The sequence below is a fragment of the Aptenodytes forsteri genome, unplaced genomic scaffold (genome assembly GCF_000699145.1).
Source record: "Aptenodytes forsteri isolate BGI_AS27 unplaced genomic scaffold, ASM69914v1 Scaffold55, whole genome shotgun sequence".
Taxonomy (NCBI): domain Eukaryota; kingdom Metazoa; phylum Chordata; class Aves; order Sphenisciformes; family Spheniscidae; genus Aptenodytes; species Aptenodytes forsteri.
The window spans coordinates 913086-937675 of NW_008796063.1; the positions used below are offsets into that span (position 1 = coordinate 913086).

Below are 24590 nucleotides of genomic sequence, written 5' to 3' on the forward strand. Positions count from 1 at the left end.
CTTTGTAAATTTGCATGCAAATAAAATATTACTTACCTGATACATTAGCAACTAAGTCTACTTATATGCATTTTACTACTTCTATTTTTAACCATTAGTGATTTGTTATATTAATTATAAATAATAGCAAACACTAACACAGGTAAATAGAGTAAGAATAAACTCTAAAATGTTCATACTGTCTTCTTAAAAATGTATTGCAGTAACATGTTCCTTATTGAGGAACACTTACAACTTTTCAGCCAGGCAGAAGGTTGTTCTGCTGTGGAAACCTCACACAAATTAAATCAGAAGGCTCTACATGGCAGGGGGTTGGAAAGTTTAATAACACTGCTCTGAAACTACTGAAGTATACCTTCTTCCAGATTGGGCTTGCAGGTATCTTTACAGATCTTGGCGATAAGATACAGGTTGAAGGCCAAGTACTGATTTATCATAGGCTTAAATATTATGAAGGGAAGTGAAGAAGCTGACACCTCAAGATGTCATGACTTCATCCATTACTTTAAATTTAAGTGAACGTTTTTCTGAAGGGTATGCTTGAGCTCAGCCAGAAGGCATTAAGCTCACGACTGGCATTCTGTGTGAAATTCTCTGGTTGAAAATCAGTCGCTCACTACTGCTCTATGATTATCTGTATTTTCTGTTCCTCTCATTATTTACGTGTTTGAGTGGGCTACAGAAGTTAATGTTCAGTCACAAGTCTCTTCTTTCACTTCCCTAGATGGCATCTGAAAGGAGCTTGTCAGCTGAGAAAAAATAATATCTTTCTCTGACCATTCTAATATTTGCGTTGGTTTTCAACTGGCTGAATGTTCAGTCAGCTGAGAAATAGCCCTCTGATTTTCTCTTTGAGAGCCTCACTGATCATTCACTTGGGAAAGGGATATATAATCCTCTCAGCCAGTTCTGTAATAAAGTGCATCAACTGTAAAGGGTCCTGTTAACTTCATCTTTGGGAAAAGCCTAGTTAATCATTAACACTGATAGCAAAACAAAGTCTCCTAACAGAAAGTAAAACTATATTTCAGCAGTTGCATCAGATATTCTGAATAACCGCATAGCAATCTTCAAGCAGGCTCTTCTGAAGCTACAATTTAAAACATTACAATATCTGTAGGATAACTCCCATCTTTTATTGAAAGACCCATTGAATCATGATATAAAGTACTTGCCACCCATGGAAACCCAAAATCTGTATAAAGCGGTTTCTCAGTGATTGAGCACCGCTGGCTTGATTCATGTTGATGCAAACAAACAGGTAGTGTTCAGTTGTCATATCAAAAGGTGTATCAAAGTTGTCATATCAAAGGCAGTATTTAACCAAGGAGGGTGCTTCGAGATTAATCCAAAGGCAAGCATGTTGGTAAGTAATAAGAGAGATTAATATGAAAATATGAAATCAATCGTTAGACTGAATATGAAGAATAAAATCTTTTCCTGGATGAATTCATAGCTGCTTCTTTCAAATTATTGTGGTGATGAGTCATTTGCATTTTAAAGTATTTTGATAACATTGAGAACAGTTTTGAAACATTACACAGTTCTTGAAACTCTAAGCGTTGTCTCTGCACAGCTTAAATTTTTCAGTTCATCATACAGAGCAGTGATTATGCAAGTAATTTGTTCAACTTGAGTTAGTTCACTTCTGTAGTTGCTACTTCATTGAAGTGCTGCTTCACATAGGCAAAAATTTGTCATGACCATTAGAAAATAATTATCAGAAGAATTACCAATTTCATTAATGATAAAAGTGGTTAAACCTCTATAATTCAGGCTTTGCCAACCTGAGCCTAATTTTTTGTTCATGTTTGAAATTAGATTTGAGAGCCAGAGGGAGCCTAGAGCTCCTAATGGAGGGGTCTCTAAAGGGAAGGCTGCCCAGAGAACATGGCTGTGAGAATATTTTGGTGTAGATGGTGACTGGGGTGGCTTGTCTGGGGAATTAGGGCTAGGCTACAGGTACAGAGCTGTGGTGGGAGTGGGGCTGGAGAGGGGATGCCCGAGGAAGAGGAAGGCGGCCAGGAGAATATGGCTGTGAGAGTATACTGGGCAGTATAGAATGTACACGGCAACAGACAGGAAACTTCTTTTTTAATTACATGTAATTATATAATTTGAATAACAATTATCTTAATTGTATGTTGTTTGATATGTATGTATGTTTATATATAATTAAAATACATGTATGTATAGAAAGAGAGGAGGTTTGGAGAACAATGGCCATAAAAATAAGAGTTGGAAATGAATTTAGGAGCTCTACAAACAAGAAAGAAGGAGATACAAAATATGCCTGAAGGACAAATGGAATCAGACTGAATTGCAGTAGGTCAAGATAGAGCCACTTACGAAGTTGCAGGGAACAGTTCTCTAATGTGACGTTTCATCACCTGGAATACTATAACTACGTATCTGTATGAACACTGCTAGTCCAGTGCATAGTGAAGTGTGTAAAGTGTTGTAGCTAAACTACCATCGGAAAGGAATCTGTTCTTCCACCATTTAGTTTTCAGCCAAGAGGGTGACAGCTTCCCACTCAGTGGGCACCAACTTCTTAAACTTCTTTTCTTGGAACTCCTGCAGCCATCTGACTGCACCTCATGTTTACTAAAGTAAAATAAATAAATAATTTTTACAGTATGAAAATACAATAAATATTAATGTGATCGGTGTATTTATTAAATGCTTCAGTGAAAATTGAAATAAAATTCTGAGATTAAAATGCCTGATATGATTTTCAAGATAGGAGTTTATAGGCTGTCGTGAAGATAATTTTTTCAAGGTTTCTTATATACAGAAGGGAGATCCTGCCCAGAACACAGTGACATTCTGTGGTGTGAGGCTGCCAAAGAATAAATTATGTATTTCTTACTCATCAGTGGAGTCCAAAGAACTGAAGATACTGCTTGAACACCTGTAAACTGCAAAGCATTGCCTTAGACTTGACAGAGGAATTAGCGGTCCAAGTCAAAATGCTTCACCCCTCTTTTGAAGCCTCTGTTGTTCTTTGAAAAGAAGTCTTATCACTAAGGTATCCCAAGATATTAAATAGCTTAATTTAGGTATTTTCATATAATTTAAATGGGATTTTTTCATAGCTGTTCCTTGGTTCCTTTGTAAACTCTATCATTTGGATCAGTAGCATCCATGTAAGTACTTGAAAATTGCTCCCTTTCACTAGTTCTGAACATGGGTTGTTTTTTTTAATTTCTGAAACTATAGGACTTCGTGCATTTCTAGAGGACATTTTAGTATAGAACTCCTGCTTCCAAGCATTTGTAATCCAGATGAGTCCAATGCCTGCTCTAGAGATTTCATAACAGTGCTTGCTTCAGATAAAAGCAGCATGTTTTTTATTCCACCTAACTTTTCCTGCATCAAACAGTGTATCGACTGTAAATAGGTGTTTGGTTTCAGAGAGAGTCCTCATTAAAACAGTCCAAGGTCTTATTATTGCGTGCAGCAAGATCACACTTACACTGGGAATTCATCTTTTTGGAGCAAGTTAGATGAAATATTTTAAGAGAGTAGGTCACAATTAAGTCTGATGCACAAGCTCTTTTTTCCACAGATGAGCAGGTTGTTTTAGTTAAATACTGCATTTTTTTTCCATTAGCGTGAAATACCAGAGCTATGTCTTATGCTGTTTTTCAAGACTGGCTTAGGAAAGAATGATGTAAGAACTGTTCAAGTATCTTACTTAATTTAAGTCATATGACAATTTCAAGAGTTTGTGTTGCTGTATTTATATACAAGGAAAGTGACTGGATGATTGATGCTATTAATTGTAATGGTAACTTTGAAGCTGGATTTATGAGATGTCTGTGTGCAAGGAATGATGCATTTTTCATATTTACCTCAGTCATTTTGTGACTGAGTATTTGTTTAAAGTCTTTGTTTAAAATCAAACTAAAAAGATCTCTGTATTCTAACTTTTGCTGAAAATTCACCAAGAATTCACACAATTGTTTATATGTTTGTGGTTTTCCCCTGAAAGGATCCAAGTGAATGACCAAATTGTGGAAGTTGATGGCATCAGTCTGGTTGGTGTTACGCAAAATTTTGCTGCAACTGTTCTTAGAAACACCAAAGGGAAAGTCAGGTGAGTATTTTAGAAGAAAAAGAATTGTGATTGAATACATAAGATTACCTGGCTTCTTTCACAGGAGTGTCAGTATGCCCAGGTGGAATCAGAGCTCTTTGGCCTCTTTGTGCCTTCTCTACTTTTATTGCAAGACAGGGATGAGCTGTGGTATTACGGATTTTTGTTTTGGCTTAGATTTTTGAAATATGACCAATGAAACAAGGTGAAATTGCACATAGAAGACGGCTCTTCACTGGTCTAGATCTCCATGGACCTCAAACAGTTTGTATTAGCTAGAATGACGAAGGTCATGGGTGTTGGTCAGCTGGAAACTGTGCTGCCACTGATCTCCTCCCTGCTCTTCCACTGGGGAGACTGGCCACGTTACTGCCCCAGGGTTGGAGGAGTAAGGTAGTGAGCACCCTGGTGCTCGCAGATGCCACCTCAGCACAGAGGAGAAGAGAGTACTGGATGCAGTAGTGTTAACAGCTACCAAATTGAGGAGAGGAACATCCCAGTATTAATTCATTGAGCTGCCTGAGTCCCTGCATCATCTCTGTGTTTCTCTCTGTTCCTATGCTGTGGTTCATTGAAAGGCATCCCTGTAAAAATCTATAAAATAATGAACAGGCTAGAAAATGTAACATACACTGCAAGTAAAATTCTGAACTAATGGAAATACAAGGCTGTAAAATGTTTGTAAATTATTAAGAACAGTGTTTCCCTAGAAATGAACTGTTTTGCCATTTAAAAACCTATGCAGTCACATAACTTTTCTGTTTAATAGCTAATTAATTTCAGTGAAGTTTTAACTCTACAAAATAAATCCAAAAATATCTTTGGCATATTGCAAAGCAGCAGCCATTCTGTAGTCACCCTTTGGTTCTCTCTCAAAATCCTCTCTAGGGAATACAGCTGAATTCTTTAATTAATGAGTTCAGGGCTGACTTCTTTTGAACCATGACTAAACTACTGGTGGTAATATATGCAGTCCCCCTGAGATGGTGGTGCTATATGCTGGCATGCGCATTTCCACTATAATTATATAGCTGTTCCCGCACGACATTAAGACATAATGTTGGGATGTGGATTCTGCAAAGAATCTTGGGGGTGGTTGATCAAGGTTTTATTTGAAAGAGGTTATTTAGGAAAAAAGTTATTAGAAATTGTAGTGTAATTACAGGTGAATATATTTTTATGTAACATTTACAGTTTTAGTTACATCAGTACTATTTCTGCAAAGACTCACACATGCTGTGAGTGTTCTTACTGAGTTAACTATAAAAATGAGTATATACTTTATTAGGTTTTCTGCAGAGTTGGGACCTTCAAACAAAATCCTTATGACAGAGAATAATGTCTTCCTGTGTTTCGGTACACAAAACAAATGCTATGTATATTTTGTGTTTGATGTTTTAGCTCAAAAAAAAAAAAAGGAAAAAAGAAAGCACTCACATAAAACATGTATTATATACATTTGGAATCGGCTTAGTTTGTGTAATTGCGTAAGTTACAGAATAGAATACTTGCTTCCATGGAAAAATAATGGATTTGGAGGAAGGAAGAAACATAAAACGATTTTCACACAGAATGCTCCCAGAATCTTCACTCGGGAAGTAAATTACAGTCAGACTGTTTGCAGTCTAGACCCTTTTGTCACAAAATAGTGGACTGTAAAAAGTATTTCTTCATTGTTGTTGAGCTCACATAGTCAGCTGTACTATGTATCCTGTGCACTGGGATCATTGGCTTCTGACAGGTCTCATTTATCAAGGAGAGATGTGTGAGCTTCTACATTTTTCCTTGTGAGTAAGCTTAAGATATTGAGCTTTCACGGGAAGAATGACCCAGTGCTTTAGTGTCACAACTAGATAAAACCCCTAATGAAATAATAATAAATTAAAAAGAAAATTTAAAATACATTATAATATGAATTATAAAGTACTATTAAAATATTATTAACTAAAACAGATACATAAGAATCTATATGCACACTGGCATACTATGTGATTAGCAGTACTAATGTAGATGTCTAATTAGAGGAAAGGAATGGGTAGAATTTGGTGCAACTCCCCCTATTTTTGTGTCATTTAAAACTTCATGGGAAAAAGACTTAAAAGACTACGCTTCCGCTTTACACAGGCCAGCTGAGAAATGCATGATTTTTTTCCTGGTTTGGGGTAGGCTGGGAGCGAGACTTGACGAGGTGGCTAAGCGTTGTGTGGCGCAGGCTCCTGCCTGGCTTCTGGTCAGGTCTTGGACTGTTGAGTTGTCTGATGCTCCACTGGCACTGATGAACTGTATTGGTTTTAGCTACTCAAAATCAGAAATGGTTCCAGAAAGCTGTTTTTTGGAGACAGAGATTTCAGGATGCTTGACTTCTTGGCTTCACTGTAGGTTTAAACATTTGCTTGTAAGGTAAGCGAGAGCTAATATTGATGAATGTAGGTAAGAAAGAGCCTGACGTATTTTTATCTTGCTGACTGTTTTTCTTTCGCTGTATGACAAAAGAGCTCTGCCTGCTGCTTGTTTTGTGGAGAGAACAATTGTTTTCTTACAGATCCTCTTTCCCACTTACACCTGTGTTAGAGCTGGGATGGAGAAATCCCTCGTCTCCACCTTCTTTGGCAGACAGTGCTCACCTCTGTGCATGAACTGCTCCAGAACCTTAGGGACAACATAAGAGGATCTTCTGGGGCAAAATCCCTCACTTGCGCCCAGCCGTCAGCTCCTGCCTGTTGGCAGTGCAGGGAGCGGTGCTACTGACCTTTGAGTGCACCATTCCCGTGGCAGCTGCCATTAATGATCCGTGTCACTGCGGGAGGCAGGAGCAGTGGAAAAGGTTGTTGCTGTAGAAATACCTTCTGCCGTTCCTGCAATGGGTGTCCCAGCTGAACTACAAGTGTGTAGGCACTGTAGAATCGCACACCCCGCCTAATTCAAGGCAAGGCAACTTGAATCCTTTCACGTGAATCCTTCTTTCACAGGAGAAATCACATACATACTTACTCGCATGTCTGCTGTTTAATAGCGTTAGCTTAATGGATTTTATAGAACTGCTTTAATAAGCATAGTTATCTTTGTGATCATAGCATAAACTGTGTTTACCTTTCTTCTGCCTGGTGTCCTGTACACACAGAGGTTTGTGTGTGTTTCACTGGCATTACTTCACGTTTATAACCCACAGCATTACATATACACAATCCTTTTGTCCTTAGGCTAGTCAAAGTGCATGCTAGTTGTTGTAGCAGGGTTTATTATGTGAGATCAGTTGCAAAGAAAGGACATTGGTGAACAGAATGACATTAAAGCTGCTTCTCAGTTCTTTGCAATAAATGCAGTCAATACCTCTTCAGGGAGCTTGCATAATACCAATACTTAGTGATTTGTTTTTCTCCTTTGAGCCTTCTGAACACTTTGAATGATCCTGACAGTGGAAGTCATTGACCTAGAATAGATTTTTGCAATGTTTCTGCCAGAAAAATGTATCCAGACTGTCTGTAGCTGACACAGTAAAGAATCCGTGAAAATGAAGACATGGCTTTTACCTTTTGAACTGTTCTAGGTGAGGGTGAGGGGGGGAAAGAAGAGCAAATATAAGCATCTATGTTTGTTTTATCCATTGTTTGAAGTATTGGGCTATTCAGAAGAGTTGTCATACCATAATGGAAGATCATTGACCCAACCAATTTGGCTTCTCCAATGATAATAAATTCAATTATTCTTTCTTATAATGTTTTATAGGAAGATAATCGGTACCCACCATATGTACTCTGGTAGCCTATGAGACAAAGGAAAGAGAGGGAATTCTTTCATAATCCCAGCTGGCAATCAGCTTCTCTTTTTAAGGATGAGAATTAGTGCCCTCGTGACTCTAATCCAGCAAATACAACTATGAATGCTATTTCAATTGATGTAAATATCAAGTCTTCTTTATAATTTTGCTTAACTATTTAGTTTACTAATATCTCCTATTAGTGGATTTCAGAATTTGATTATATACAGGAGGGATTTTCCTTTGAAATGTGTATTGTTTTTCAATATTGTTGAGTGTCGCCCCTGCTCTAAGATTAATGGATCAGTCAGAGGGCAGTGCCAGACTAATATCACTAATTGTTCTATGCTGCTTCTGACCCCATTTAGGATGTAATCCATCAACTTGAAGTTGGTGAGTGGTGCCTACAATCATAAAAGATAGGATAAGAAGGCAGCTTGACAGTGGGAATCCTATGCTGTCATGGAGCTTCTCCTATGTTATTTTGCTTGCAGTCTCCTCATGGACTGTGGTGCTGAGTAGCAGACCTGAAGTTCTTTGAAGTTGCTTGGGTGATGTTGAGCCTCTGTGACCCCACTCTTTCCCCCTGTTCTTCATCATAATGAAAGGGTGCCAGGGGACCCTAATGTCTTCACCAGAGAAAGCTCACTCTGAGAGTTGTATGCCTCCAGGGAATTTTATTTTTTCTTGAACACACCCACAAGAGAGAAAAATCTAGTTCTTTTACAGAGAAAACTTTGTCCTTTTATCATACTTACCTAGTCTCTGTCCCTCCTAGGACAAATGTGGGAGCTTTCAGTGAGGACTGCACTTCTCTGCCTCACTGGATACAAAGATTCATGCCCATGCAGCTCTGGGAAAGGCAGGGTCTCAGGAAAGGAGGACATGGTCCTGGGAAGACTTACTGCATTGATAAGTAGAAAGGGTCTTGCATGAGAAAGAGTCATCGGAAAATCCCAGTCCTTCGTATGCTGCTTGCATGCTTTTATCATTATTGCTTTCCTCTGAAAGGTTTCTTTTAAGGAATTTAACCAAATTCAGTGTTTTACTGGAGAGGCGAATTTTAAATTCTGTGTCCTCCTTCCGTATCCTGTCGTATGAATGTGACTAAGCATTTTCTCAGCTTTCCAAACTGTTGCTAGGCACTGATTGGATGCTCTTATGGTGCTTTCTGAGTCAGTTCTTGAGTTTTCAGGGAACCACACAGAACCTGTGCACAAACCTGTCCGGTTTCTCATGATTTGCACCACCTTGAAAGTAATTAATTGTATTCATTCTAACCTACCAATGAGTTTGCCAGTTTTTGTTTAATTAAATTCTGCTGAAATGCGTCAAAGTCTTCCCATCTTAATAAAGAATTTAAATAATTAGTTAGCAAATTTTGCTGTGTTTAATTAATCTTCTAGATCATTGAAGAGTAGGTTCTAACAATAGCAGTGTAACTATCAAACCCTGGGGCTTTCCACTATTAACTATTCTTTGTTCTAATAAAGAACAATTTATTACCATTTTTTGTTTTTTCTTATCTGAACTGTTTTAATTCAAAGCAGAGTTTTGTCTCAACTCCCACTCCCAGTTCACAGCCTAGTTTCTTTTTCTCTTACTGTTCTGCAGATGCAATCTTTCAGACAAAAATGAAGTTTTTACTTTTCTTTTACATAGCTCTTATACAAGGAGCAGTTAAAGGGTGAAAAGTGAAAATATTTGCTTCTTAATTAACACCAACTTGATATGTCATTTTTTCCTTCTTCAGCTAATTCCTCACCCCATCTTGAGCTGATTTTTTTCTGGAAAATATACTGTCTCAGAAAACAGTATTTGCATGCCTGCTGTTAGTTTTGTTTAACATCACAACATCTGGAAAGGTAATTTATACAGTCGTGTCTTTGCAAGCACTGAGACAGTATAGAGGACAGATGAAGTCAACCGCAGGATCTAGCCAGCAGCAGTATACCCCGGCGGGAATGCTGTTTGCTCACAGTAACAGTGAACAGCATCGCTTTATTTTTGTGACTCCTTCCCCTAGATAATCATCTTCTCTTCTTCCAGTGCGCATGTCTGTGCAGATTTTCTCCTGCTCCTTATTAGTTTCCCTACCTGTGCTCTTATCCTATGAAACAGCTGTGTCCTTTAAACATTTGCAGGCATTCTCCATACTGCAGATCCATGTTGTGGAAGAGGCAGTTCTGCTTCCCAGTCCTGGGTAATGAGACAGGACCTAAAAGCGAAAGATACCACACTCCATGTCTGATTCAGAGAGCTGGATTATGTCATCTTTTTTCTGGCTGGGGGTGATGGTTTTGTTCTTCCTTTCCTTGTCTGTTTCTTTTTCCTTGAATCCAAGTGCTGGAGCCGAGGAGAGAAAAAGAAGAGGAAAGAAAAGCCCTTTGCTCTGCGATGCTGATTGCTGAGCTGGGACTTCATGAAGGGCTGCTTAAGAAGCCACGTGTGCCTGGTGCACTTTCTGCTTCTTTAATAAACCTGAATCATGGACCCAGCAGAAACTAAATTCGTGGTGCCTTGTGCCAAAATAGTGTACATTTCTCCTATTTATTCCACTCTGGTTATACTAAAGATTCCGTAATATGAGCTGTTTTCTTGCTGGTCTCTGCAAAGAACTCCTACAAGCGCTGGTAATTGTTCTATAAGACTACCAGGAGTAGCATGCTGAACAACGTGAAAAATTACTCACGAGTACTGTGACCCCTTAGCACCGGTGAGGTAAGACTGCATTCATCACTGCTTTGCTGGTTTATATTCCTTGGCTGTGCCTGTTGTAGTAGATGAACTGTGCCTCGGACTGTTGTTCGGCGCTGAGGCCAGCTGGCACCAGAGTGGTCAGTGCTCATAAACTTTCTTACCTTTCAGAGCAGGGTGGCCATATCCAAACTGTCCATTGGAAACATCCAAGCTAACTCCTAGCTTTTGCTAACTCCTGGACTGTGTCTGAGTATTATTTGGTAGAATATTAGTCAACTTGGGCCAAACCGTTCTAGAGACTGTTTCAGTAATTTAATAGTATAGATGATCAATTACTAGTGCTTGGGAGCATTCCCTGGCACTGTTTAATTTACTGGCATAAACATAGGCCCTATGTCCTGAGATCCTACTAATTTGAATTTTATGGCAAGTTATTTCTCAAAATATTTGCACATTTGGACAGGAAATTATATGTTTGAGTATGAAATATATAGAGAAATCTTCATTTAAAAGATTTTAGCTGAATTATAAACCATTTTGCTAGATGTCTAGAGCATTGTTTTCAAAATTAAGTGTAACATGAATTAGTAAGATTCAGCGGGGCAGGATTTCATTAGGAGTGGCTTTTCTTTTCCTTACCTGGAAAAAGGAACAACTTGACCGGTTTTGAATCACTTCATCCTCAAGTTGGTTGGATCTAAACATAAACTCTTACCCCTGCAACCGAAATATCATCATAAATGTTTATTTAGCTAATTTTTTTACTCTTTCAAAGTCCAAAATACTATGTTGTGGAAGCTCCCACCCAGTTTTGGTGCACCTTGATTAATGTTATACAACATTGTGACAGCTGGGCAGAAATACCCACCATTCAGCCTTGCAGGATGACTTGCCAAGCCACAGGGGTGGTGCTGTAGGAGCATTTAGCTACCCCTGGACTGTGCTATGAGGGTGGTCCAGCTTGCCTAGAGTCTGGATCACCTAATCATCCAGATTAAGGACATGGTCTGAACTCAGCAGCTTACTTGTGACCCATCTGTATTTTCTTCCTGGATTTCCTTCCCATGGATGCAGCCAACGGTGAGGGTGAAGGAAGGCAGATCTCACCTCAAAATGCAGTCAGGTTTTAGAAGCATTCCCAGGTAGCATTTGTACATTTTGAACAGAGCTGACTTATGTGCTTCACTTGCATTCAGGTATGTTAAAGCATAGCTTTACAAATGTGTTTCTTTGAGCTGGCCATTCCCATAAGAATTGTGTGGTGCTATAGAGAATGCTAATTAAATGATCATTGTGTATTCAAGGAAACCTTTTATGCAAGCATTGTGTCGGGATACTGTCAGGCTGTCTGGAAGAGATGGAAGAGATTCTCTACCTGCGCTCTTAGAAGAGCAGAGCAATGTAAGGACCAGGACCTGGAGAGGTGCCAAAACATTGAATCCCTTGGCTAATTTTGAAGTACTCTTGAATAAAGCTAATGTGTCAGTGAGTTCCTATACTAGAATTGATTTCTGTGGGAATAATTAATCTAAGTGCATTAATATTGGTGTGTGGGTTTTTTATATGACTTCCTAATCATCTGACTCGATATCCATTTAGTGTTGATAGTAGCATAGCTTATCAGGAGCTTGTATTCAAGATGCTGTGGAGAGACTGCCGAGGCTCTTTTGGTGCTTAAGCTATTACTTTGCTGCTCGTCCACCAGCACCATTGATACTGCTGAGGAAAACCTTGAGTATGTCTCTGAAGAATAGTCATGAGCCAGTTGAAAGCTCATGGGTGAGAATTAGAGACCGAGGCAACAAAGGGAACCTTATGGCTGGTGTCTACTACAGGCCGCCCCATCAAGGGGAGCCTATAAATTTTAATTGCTCCTCTACTCCACTCTGGTGAGACCCTACCTGGAGTACTGCGTCCAGCTCTGGAGCCCTCAGCACAGGAAAGACATGGACCTGTTGGAGCGGGTCCAGAGAGGGCCACAAAAATGATCAGGGGGATGGAACACCTCTCCTATGAAGAAAGGCTGAGAGAGTTGGGGTTGTTCAGCCTGGAGAAGAGAAGGCTCTGGGGAGACCTTATTGCAGCCTTTCAATACTTAAAGGGGGCTTATAAGAAAGATGGGGACAAACTTTTTAGCAGGGCCTGTTGCGATAGGACAAGGGGTAATGGTCTTAAACTAAAGGGGGGTAGATTTAGACTAGGTAGAAGGAAGAAATGTTTTACGCTGAGGATGGTGAAACACTGGCACAGGTTTCCCAGGGAGGTGGTGGATGCCCCATCCCTGGAAACATTCCAGGTCAGGTTGGACGGGGCTCTGAGCAACCTGATGTAGTTGAAGATGTCCCTGCCCATGGCAGGGGGGTTGGACTCGATGACCTTTAGAGGTCCCTTCCAACCCAAACTGTTCTATGATTCTGTGATTCTATGATTCTGTCACAGGGCTCTGGGGGCTAGGATGGAAGGGCATAAGAGGTATTCTTCTTGATCATGCTAGTCAGGTAGGATTGGATGCAGGACAGCCCCTGATTGTGCAGCTGATGTTGCAGGGGAGGCACTATTTTTTATGAACCTTACTGGAGGAATGAAAAATGCTGGGGAGAGAAGGGATCCACCTGACAAAGTGGGGCAAGAGCATGTTTGCCAACAGGTCCTAGTTGGGAGGGAGGGTGACATAGCCCTTGCTTTGGAACAAGTGACAAGTGAGTTCAGAGGTTATGGTTAGGGACTTACAGAAGACTTACACTGCTCCAGCATCTACTGGAAGGGTAACATGGTTCAGTGCAAGTAATCCAGGAGATTTTTGGAATGTGTCAAAAATAACTTCTTGACACAAGTGTTCAATGAGCCAACTAAGGGAGGCAGTCCGCTAAATCTGTTACTCACAAACAGGTTTATGACCAGTTTGGAACTGGTCAGTTCTTCAGTGAAGTTTGATGGCAGCTTTAGGAGCATTAACCATGAAATGGTGGAGTTTAAGAACTGGAGAGAAATGAAGATGAACATTAGAATTACAACCCTGGACTTCAGGAGAGCAAATTTTGGCTTGTTCAGGGACCTGCTTGGCAGGATTCTATGGGACCACTGCCCTGAAGGATAGAAGAGCCCAGGAGACCTTCTTGATCTTTGAGGATATGAGGATACCTGAGGAGACCATGCCAAAAGTCTTGGCGAAAAGTCAATTTAAGCAACATCTGCTGCTCTCCCCTCCTCCATGGAGCCAGGCCTGCTGCTCAGTGTGGCAGGAGACCTTGTTGCAAAGGGTACAGAAAAGTCTGAGATAAATTAATGACTGCTTTGCCTCAGTTATTCCACAGATTGGCTAATGACCTGGATATTGTTGCAGGGACACTTGCATTCTCCCAACAATTTGCCTCCGGGCAGCAATGGCACTGGAGTGCAAGGGTTTATATATGGCTCTTGACACCTTCAGTACCTGCTGCCCATGCACCATATGCCAGACTTTGTCATGGTGTGCTGTGACAGTTGTTCAATCAGTATGAATATGGTTATGCAAGTGAAATAGATGAGCCCTTGTTTAATTCAAATACTTTATCATTAAAATAATAAAAACAATAAATAAAATTAATAAAAAAATAATACTAACCGAACCACTACTTCAACAACAACAACAGCAAGTCACACAGCACACACTGCGCACACATCTCATTCCTGGCATACTACTGTTACATGTTACCTACAGCTCATGCCATGGCCACACTGAGGAAGTCGTGTTCCCATGCATCTGTCCTGACTGCTGACTGGGCGAAAGGACACCCATGTTGGCTCAAATCACTGATGAGTTGGAGTCCTGCTGTCTGTGGTCGAATTCAGGGTATAGCACATAGCTTACTTCATCCTGGGTCTGGGGACAAGGATGGAGGCTACAGAACTTCTGCACAATAGTTCAGGTTACTGGCAGCTCTATCTCCAGGGTCTTTGGAGGCTCTTCCCCAAAGTTTGCTTTTCTGTGCTGGCTTTACATAGCCAGCAACCTGCACTAGACATTACACAAGTTGCCATGTCAGATGTTTCTTACGTGACCTTAGATAACTTGATTTAATCATTGCCCCTTTCATCTGCTGATGCTGGTTACTTCCTCATGTTACTTTGTGTGCTAGTCTCCAGGCAGAGTTGTTCACTTTGTGTTAGTTTTGGGTCCCTACCATTACTAATTTCCAAGCAAACCTTGTTTACTTCCTTCTACCAATCACCCTCAGTTCCTCTTGGTTACAGCTAATAGCTTTAAAGATTGCTATGCATGTGCTTGTCTCTGGTGCAAGGGAGAGCTGTGTGGATTTACAGACATAAGACAGAAGGCACCGTTAGCAAGTTTGCAGATGAGGCTAGATAGACTTAACAGACGGGGCTACTATTCAGAGGGACCTCAACAGGCTGGAGAAATGAGCTGGCAGAAACCTTATGAAGCAAGGGCAAATGCGAGTCCTGCATCTGGAGCAGCATAGCCCTGTGCGACACTGTGAGCTAGAAAGCAGCTGTGCAGGAGACACCCTGGGAAGAGGTTGAAAGAACATATTCAGTCCGAAGAAAAGAATGGGATGGCAGGCATCTTACTGCTGTCTCAGCTACCTTCCAGGAGGCAGAAAGGGTGAACCCAGACTCTTTGTACTCTCTGTACAGGGACAAGGTAACAGGCAATGAACAGAAGTTGCAGCAAGGGAAATTCTGACTGGATATTTTCACCAAAAAAAAAGGTACTATGAGATTTCTCGAACATTGGAACAGGTTGCATCCCGTCACTAGAGAGCTTCAAAACTGATCAAGGCCATGACAAAGTTCGCCCTGCTTTGAAGTGGGGGGCTTGGGGTGGACCAGAGCTCCCTTCCAACCTAAATTATTCCGTGATTCAAAGAGTCTTTATGACTCTTAAGTTTCAGATCATTTTATCTGAGAAAGTGTAATGGAAGCTCATAGGTTGTGAATTTCCTATGTCCAGTCAGCAACCTCTGTATTTGAGGCTGCCATCTTTTAAGAGAGCTTGATCTTGTTCATGAAAATCTGACAAGTTCCAGCTTGCACTGCTGTAACTAAATAAAACTGCCTTCTTACAGGGTTCACACCACTTTTAGCACTTTGGATTAATTATATGGCTATTATCCTAATGGAAGCAGCCAGAGTAGGTAATTGAAGACATCTTGAAATAAATTAGATAAATGATTGCAGAAGCAGGTTTGTGCTTTAAAGCTCAGAGAAAAACCATTTTTAAAATCTGACTGTAAAACTCCCCCAAATACAATGAAATTTACTGTACATTTTTATTGACCAAACTATATTTTAGGAAAGGTTAGAAGAAAAAATTGTGAATCCTGTTGCTGCAAAAAAACCTATTCTTTATTTCTTTGAATGAGTCTGCTGTATTCTTACTTGATTTTTGTTGAGTTTACAGAATCCATGCTAAATTATTTTTAATTGAGCACTTAATGCCTGAAGAAATTTTAGGAGAAATCATTAACTCATGCCACTAAAAATCCACGCTGCAGAACTTCAGTTTTGCATCAGAGTTGGTGCCTTCGCACATTTTTCTAGTACCAAAGTTCTTTTCAAAATTGAAATATTTTTTAATTTAATCAATTCTTATAATAAAGTTTCTGGTTCCCATGGTTGGTAAAAAAAACAATAAATTATTTTTTGTTATTTCAAGAAGCACAGGTCTGCAGATCCTCATTTATTAAAAGCTGGAAATATGCAGAAAGTTATATATCAGGTGTGCTTTAAAATCATTAAAACATGACTGGATTGCAGGAGATGTAGGAGTTGCTGCCAATTTCAGTAGAATGCTTTTCTTAACCACCATTACTGTAGTTTAATTTTCAATTCCTCCAGATACTGTATTCTTTTAGACCTTCCTAAATCCAAGATAGAATCAAATATTAATTATATTCCTAGCTCTGTCCCTGTTTGTTTTAACCACAACCAAAGAGAATATTTCACAGCTGGTAATTCAGCTAGATTGGTGTAACTCTGAATATCAAGGTCAGTTCATGCCCTGCTTCTCTGTGATGTTATCTCCTCTCTCTTTCTTTTTTGTGGACATCCGAAATAATCAGTAATGGCCTGAGATTTAGTACAGTGATGGCTTGTAGTACAGGATCACAGTTTTGCTGGGTTTCATTTTGCAGTTGCTGGCTTTAATAATTAAGGGGAATATTACCGTGATGAGGTTTAAAGGCTTTAAAACCCTCATTTGTCTCATATCCAGAAACATAACTAGCTTCTTAAATATATTATTGCTGATCAAATTTATAGTTCTTTGTTATAATACTTGTGGCCCTTGAGACTAATTAATCAAGTCTGAAATGCATGTGCTTAATTTTGGTGAGCCAGAGTGATGTGAAATACATAATTAGCCACTTCGTTGAAGTGTGCATATTATGGTTCAGTGACTAATTTTCTGGTCAGTGAATCTGAACCTTATGTCTCTTTTTTGTATTTAAACACTTCAGATAACGATAGTTCTTGTATTTAAAGCCATTCTAGGCATAAAGATCTAATTCATGCTTAGCATTTTAATAACTGCCTCTGCTTTACAGTTTTCTAAGAGAGAAATATTTATTCATCTCTTTAAATTATAAATTTATAATTTATGGCTTAGTTACAAGTTAAACATAATTATATGCAGCATGGTATTCTTAAGGTCATGGAATGTAACGTGACAAAAGGTTTGGTTTAGTTTGTCAAAACTGTCAAAACGTTGTTGGCAACGTAGTATTCCATTTTACAAATTTACAATTCTTTATCTAGAACTGACATCAATCGTAGATTGAATGCTTCTAAATATTTATTTTGAGACACTTTGGAAATATCTCACTTTAAGGCAGTAAATTGTAGGAAAATAAAACATTCCTTGCATATTTCTATTTTGGAAAACATTTGCTTTAAACTTTGTCATTGCTTTGAGGCTTTTATTCATGTATCATTTAACAGCTTCAGGTATCATTGAGGAACTTCATTTTGACATATGATTCAAGCCTTGAAAATCACATCACTATAAACTGTGAGTGGCTTTGGCATGAGAAGAAAAATTCAATTAATAAGCTTTTACATTTTTATGTCCTACCTAAACTTGTTTGTCTGTATGAAAATATTATTGCATTACAGTCTAATGTGTCAAAACCACTCCTAAATAATCAGGAGTTACCAGACTTCAGATGCATTACATGTTGTCTGTTCTAGGTTTTCAGTATACAAAAATGATTGTATGAAGTATTTCAAGTCTCTTATTTTCCAAGGGAGGTGAATTATCAGGCAGAGGGCAGGAGGGAGTGTAGCATTTGCATCACTTTGTGTGGTTCCATAATTTACCACATTGGTGATCTCCCTCGTGTTTACAAATGTGATGCTCTCTCTACTGTGTATAAATACTACACTCATGCATGATGTTGCGTAAAATGTTTGTTTAAAATAGAAGGGTTTTTTTCTGTATTTTCTTTTAATTTGTTTTTACATTAGAGGAGACAAATATGTAGCAAATATGGGTTGAATCCTTTTTTACTTCATGTAGTAATATCAAAAGTTCATTGTTCCTCCCAGTTGAGACTGAAAACATGGCTGGTTTAGTCTTTGTAATACTTGGCTCTAAAATTAAAATTCAGAGGAAACAGGATCCTACTATGAGTCAGTATGCAGAACAGATGAAGTATAGGGGCCATGAAGAAACATTCTTTTTCTTTCAGCCCAAGGTCTTTATCACTGCTGCGAACCAATGTCATATTTCGCAATAGTAGGTTATGAGTGCCAGACTGATCTGTTTTGATCAGGATTAAAATACTGATGTTATTTCCCTGATTTTGTTCTAGATTCTGCTGTGTTTTCTATAAATGTTTTTAAACTAAGACACTTTCTTGCAAATTATTTTCAGAGCACCTTGTGTCATTATTTCAAATGGAGTCACTCATTCTCACCTTTCTTATCCTTTTGGAAGTAATTACTGACTTGGATAGTTTGATGATATTGAAATAATCTCCAAATTGTATTCCTTTCTGTAGTGCCTGACTTCATAGAGTCTGACAAATTGTTTGGCATAGGAAATGGGCTCAGGGTCATCCACTCATGGGAAGTTGGATTACACATGGATGCCAAATCCCAAATGACTTTAACAGTGATAGGCAGTACTAATGAAAATCATTTTCTTACATGGGATATAATGCACGTTTCTACCTCTCATTCCAATAATAAATTAAATTCATCGTTTGAGCTAAATGTCGTGGAAACAAATAATTTACCATATGCAGTATCTCAGTGTCACCGGATCATGCTTTTCAGCTCTGCAGAATACTTTTTTCACCTGTAATTACCTAATTGTCTTTCTAGCCTGCTAAGAAAATATTCCTTCAGCTTGACATCTTTAAATTGTGCTTTTGTTCAGTAGTTTACAGTGTGTTGGTACTGTATAATGAGTGCTTATCATTAATACTATAGATAGCAAAATATCTAATTACGGTTATGCCACTGTGCTGAAAAACAGTGTTACAATCCAAGCCAATTCTGAATTTCAGTTGCTGAAAGCAAGATTGGGAAGCAGTCTTGTAAGTCTCAACCAAGAAAGAAGCACTTCCCTTGTCTTTTGTTAAGCCAAAGAAATGTGCTCCCAGTGTTCAGCAATAGCTAACAGCGGAGAAAAACGCTCCTTAGCAACAGAAGTTCATGAAATAAAAGAAAGATTTAAATGTGGCTTAAAATTAGGGCAATAGTGTCTGTCAGATTTAAAAATGTGGAAATAGATTCTCTGTTACAGACAGGAGGAAGGCAAATATAAAAGCTCAGAAATATCTTCTAAGTCAAGATGGAGAAAGAAGTTACTCTGGTGCATGTTCCTTTCACTACGAGCTGCCAGAAGTGTGTCTATGCTGTTACTGTGCATCTGGTCTTCTGTAGGCTTCTGGGAAATACATTGCTCTAAAAGGAATGGATGTGGTGATACATTTTTTAAAAATTGCCCCGCTCTAGGTCTGTGTCCGTAAAGTTCAAACTCAGAGAATCTTTTTTACTGAAATTTGGAGGGAAGGCTTTAGTGGTCACTTCTTTTTCCTCCCTCCTGTAAATTCTGTCATGGTCTGATCACTCCTAGTCTTGCACACAGTGCCCTTCTGACAAATGTCATCCACAGAACACATTTAAAACAATCACAGCCACGTATCTTTGGAGAAAAAGGCTATCCTCTTTACAAGACACAGCGGAAAATCTAGAACTTTGGTAAAACAATAGGAGTAATCTTTTTTCACTAATGTTTTGTATAGGTTTGTAATTGGACGAGAAAAACCGGGCCAAGTGAGTGAGGTTGCGCAGCTGATTAGCCAAACTCTAGAACAAGAACGCCGCCAGAGAGAGCTGCTGGAGCAGCATTATGCACAGTATGATGCAGATGATGATGAGGTAACAGACTGTCTAGCGTTTCACTGTTCGGTGGTTTTTTTTAATGTTCTGTTTTCTATTCCTAATTCCTTCTTTTTAATTGTCACTCAGAGGTCAGCTTCTGTCCCTCTCCATTACCTCTGCTGCTGATTTTTACAGATTTTGATCATGAATCTTATTTGAAGAACAAAGTTACTGAAAAGCTTTTCGGCATGGATTTAAAATACTTGTTTTGTTCCAGAAGAGCAAATATCAAATTGGTCGATGCTTCTGTAATCATTGCTCTTCCTCTGAAGGCATATGTTTTTCTGAAATAAGGGAATAAAGTTGGTTTGCCTGTGCACTGAAACATTAGTTTTTTGTGAAAACTGGTAAAAGTTGCCTTCTAACTTTTAGGGGGTTGAGGAATTTTTAGACCTTTTTTTTTTTCTGGAAGGGCTGATGTTCTTCTTAATTCAGAACATTAAGAAATATTCTGGAAATTCCAGGTAAGACCCCTCCTTCTAAATACTGCTTTTTGTTTCTGTCTGAACAGATATTCCACAGGATAGAGAATTAATCTACCTTGTCTGAAGTGTGTATTGATGTTCGCAATTAGTGCCTGATGTCCCAATACAAAGGTTTTGAAACTATCAACTTTATACAGTAAATTTTACATAATTTCTTTCCGTTCTCTTAAAATTCCTCATATGCCTAAATACCAAGATGCTTGGAAAGATTAATGAGAGAGCATCCTGGTTTCAGAGACTACTGTCTGTGTTACTCCCTAAATTAGCTGCTGGGTTAAGGTAAAAGGCAGTTGTTGTAACAAGCTGCTTCCACATAGCCCAAGCATACCTCCTTCATTTCACATTATCTTGAATAATACTATTTGAAATGTCAGACTCCATGTATTAGTGTGTTTTCATCCTGGGCCAGATTTTTTATTTTATTTGTGGAAGGAGGCGATAGAGAAGGGAAGATAGACAATTCATGCTATACATTTATTTCAGTTTAGTTTTCCTTTCGGTACCGAGACAAGGCTTCTATACAGTGAAATAGAGAAAAAAAATACTCTGAGATAAAATCAGGATACACTTGGATTTTGAAACACACTGTTAAACTAGCAATAGGTCAGAACAATCAGAAATGTCTCAGAAGACTAAGTAAAAATCCTATCTAGCCCCAGTGATGCTTTCACTTACTTTAATTACCACTGATAATTAAAAATAAAAATATTTTAATACGTTTTAGAATGACTCCTGTCATAGGTGCATATGTAATTCATATAAATAAAAGTTATACTCGTCTATATTGGGGATGCATATGTATGTGTGCCTGTGCAAGACCATGAAGGCTAGAAAATCCATATCCTCTCTGTTCCCTTCTCAAACTATAGAAACATGCAAGTATTCTAACTTCTGTTTAGTCTAGAATTAAAATTCAAGATCTTGACTAATTTATTGAAGGAACTCTTGTCATCTCCTCAAAAACAAAAGAGACAACTCCCTCTAGCCTTTGGAACAAGAGACGTCTCACAGCTCATCACAGTGTGCTGTAGACGTCAGGGTTTGAAGACCTGTGATATCATTTTATGGTAAACATAGTCTGATAGCTTTCATACTGGCAGGAGAGGTGTGTCCTAAATGCCTGATGTTCAAATCCTTCTCACTGTGTACTTGCGCGTAGAGAGGTGTGCGGCTGAAGGCAGACTGATGTAATTGATGCATTGCACCTTTTACCCAGAGGACGCATCCATCTGCAAAAAATCTCAAAGGTTTGTGTGGCTTACCTTCATGCACCACACAGATGTCATAACTCAAGATCTGGCAATAAAGAAAACGTTGTTAAAACCATACAGATCAATACTGACCCTGGTAGTACCTCAGCCTTCAGTAGGGATTGTTGCTGTGCTGATGCTGACAGTGACACTTTCATACTGATGACCGTGCAAGCGTTTCTCAACACAATAGTGAAAGAGGACAGGGATGACTAGGTATCAGATACTTTCTGTGATGTGTCTTGTTGTCCTTGCAATTCAGTAGTTACAAACTCTTAAGCCCTGTTCACTGCACAAATTTTTAACACAAAAAATACTAAATGCACAAAGTGTTTTCTATTGGTAGTGCCTTTGGATGATAGAGAGAAAATGAGATAGGACAAGTAATCAACAGAGTTAAAGGCATCTTTTCTTATCATAGCACTACATTGAGGATGATGACCACCTCTGTGACCATGACATGTGCTTTTTGGCCATTAGCGTTTGCAGTGCAAAGGGGACTTTTATGCAGTATGTGAGGAAAGGAGGAAGAAGAAAGGAAAAGACATCTACCAGGGGACATCCAGAGTATCATCAAAGATCTCTTTTGGAAGAAGGAATTAGGCTTCAGAACAAATGCAGTACTTCAGTTCTCAAAAACTACACTGGGATCATTGAAGATCATACCCATTTCCTACTTGATGCCATATATATATTTGGGAGTGGGGCGGTAAACCTTATTCTAATAATAGGTGGCTGGGGTGTAGTTACTAAAGTATGCAATGAGGTGTGTTCCCTTTCTTAATTAACAGACTTATAAGAAGCAGATTTTATTGGGAACCTGCAGCAATCCTGAGTTTTGGGGTTTTTTGTCTCCTGATTATGCCGTCCAAGTAAACTCACATAATTTGCACCATTCCCAGGCAATTGACACGATGGAAGCTGTGATCTAATGCACATTAGACACAGTTCAAAGACGTTTTTGGTCACCACAAGCACTTCTGCTCCATTTACTGTCAAATACGAGCATTACTGCTTTGAGCTCACCTTGCTCTGCGAGGGCAAATGTGGCTGGGTTTATGTTGCTGTATGCCAGACACCACTGCCAGCCCTGCATTCTTTGGCTCTGGTAAGCAGTGCATCTTTTGGGCAAGAAAATCTCAGTTTACACTGTCTGAATGAATATCCACAAATCTACAAAAAACCCTACCCTTTTGAGTCCATTTCCTCAACGTGATAGTGATTCTGACTGCATGAAGTTCAGGAATATTTGGATTGTCAGTGTAAGGAGTTTCGTGCTGAGGTGGCACATAATTATACAGGAGTTGCTCAGTCTCAGGGCTATCAAACTGTCCTATTCATTTTCATACAGTTCTTAAAATATGGTAACATGGATCTCCAGCTACAATGCTGCATAAATAAACAAGAAAATTATCCTTATTCGGCCGTCCATTGAGGCTGTCAAATTCTGAGCCTCAGAGACTTTACCACAAAGACAGCAATAACATACCAGATTTCCAGAGCAGGAAATCAGTGATCTATGTTTCAATCCTGCACATAACTGTGTTTGGTAGAGCTGGTCAAATCACAGGAAGAGAGCGTGTGCCAGGCATGTGCAAGTCCTGGTGTTTTATCTTGCTGTATCACCAGCTGGCTGGTTTTCCTCTGTTTTGAAACTTAGGACAGTCTTCATCATAGCCCAAGCAGCATCTAGCTATTTTAGAAGGATCAGAGTTCTTTAAAATAGCAGCATTATTGAGACAATTTTGACTTCTGCCAGCCAGTGTGCACTGGACTTTAGTCAGATGCTAAATCAGAGAGACACTTGTTAGCCTGCTGTAACTTCTCATTCCATTGCCTTCCAGGAATGTTACATGACAGTTATTTGTTGGGGAAGATTCACAGTAATACACATAGTGTTTCCAAAACATACATCATTTACTATATAAGTAATCCTGAAAGAAACATCATTTACTATATAAATGCCCTGCATGCCTGCACTTCAGAATCTGCTGTTATCATGGGCTGCAGGTCGTCACAGGGTTGCAGGATGCTTTCAGATGCTCCTTCATTTAAGTCTTTGCATGGAAATACAAGAACCGTGTGCAAAACTGACAAACGCTAAAAGAAGAGGGATGCCCGCAATGGGATCCATACAAAGACAAGCAGGATAAATGTGCAACAGCTCACAATTTGTTGTTAAGCTCCCACAAGCCAAGCAGCGCCAGTAGTATCAGTTATTTCTCAAGTACTACTTACGATAGGCAGCGTTGGCATTTCCTGATGAGCCTGTGCTAACTACAGTAAAGCTGGGAGAGTATGTTGTTTCAGGTGTTGCCTCTAGATAGCCTGCTGCAGAGTTTACTCATCACCAGTTCATCTAGCTTCCTAAAATCCCACATCCTTTTAATTTGTTGTATCCTCTCAGAAAACAAAACTCAAAGGCTTTGAAGTAGGCACTGTCTTTGTATTTCCTACTTAGTGTATTAAGTACGACCTGAATCTGTATCCTTGACTGAAACCTTTTGACTTCCCTGTGTTAACATAGCGTTCTGTGCATGTTTTAGTCAAATTCTGCCATTTCTTGGAATTTTGGTTTGAACGTGGTATTATCTTCCTCATGTTCTACAGTGAATGGCAAAAGTCACATAAAGCAGATGACCTGTTCCCCTGAAGGCTGCATATGGTGATGCAGGATATGAAATTAATAACATATTGCAGAATTCTGTTCACTCTGTGGCCACAGACAAATAGTTTTATGCAAGTGACGTTTTAATGTATTTTAATATCACTAATAGTAATTTGAATATTTTTTCATTTTTAATTTTCATTTATCAGGACATTTGAGAGCAAAGCAACGTTAGAACCATTGAAGAAAATCTAGATACACATGAAAAGAAAAATGTTGCAATGTGCTTGAATGT

At 39.1% G+C, this 24590-nt stretch overlaps 1 protein-coding gene across 1 annotated transcript in view; it reads left to right on the forward strand.

Annotated features, from left to right (window-relative positions):
- PPP1R9A (protein phosphatase 1 regulatory subunit 9A) overlaps positions 1–24590 on the forward strand; it is a 156002-nt gene that overhangs the window by 83989 nt on the left and 47423 nt on the right. The window contains exons 4-5 of the mRNA XM_009286340.2: positions 3998–4102; positions 19814–19949. Coding sequence (XP_009284615.1) covers positions 3998–4102; positions 19814–19949 — 241 coding nt within the window. The remainder of the gene's footprint in view (positions 1–3997; positions 4103–19813; positions 19950–24590) is intronic.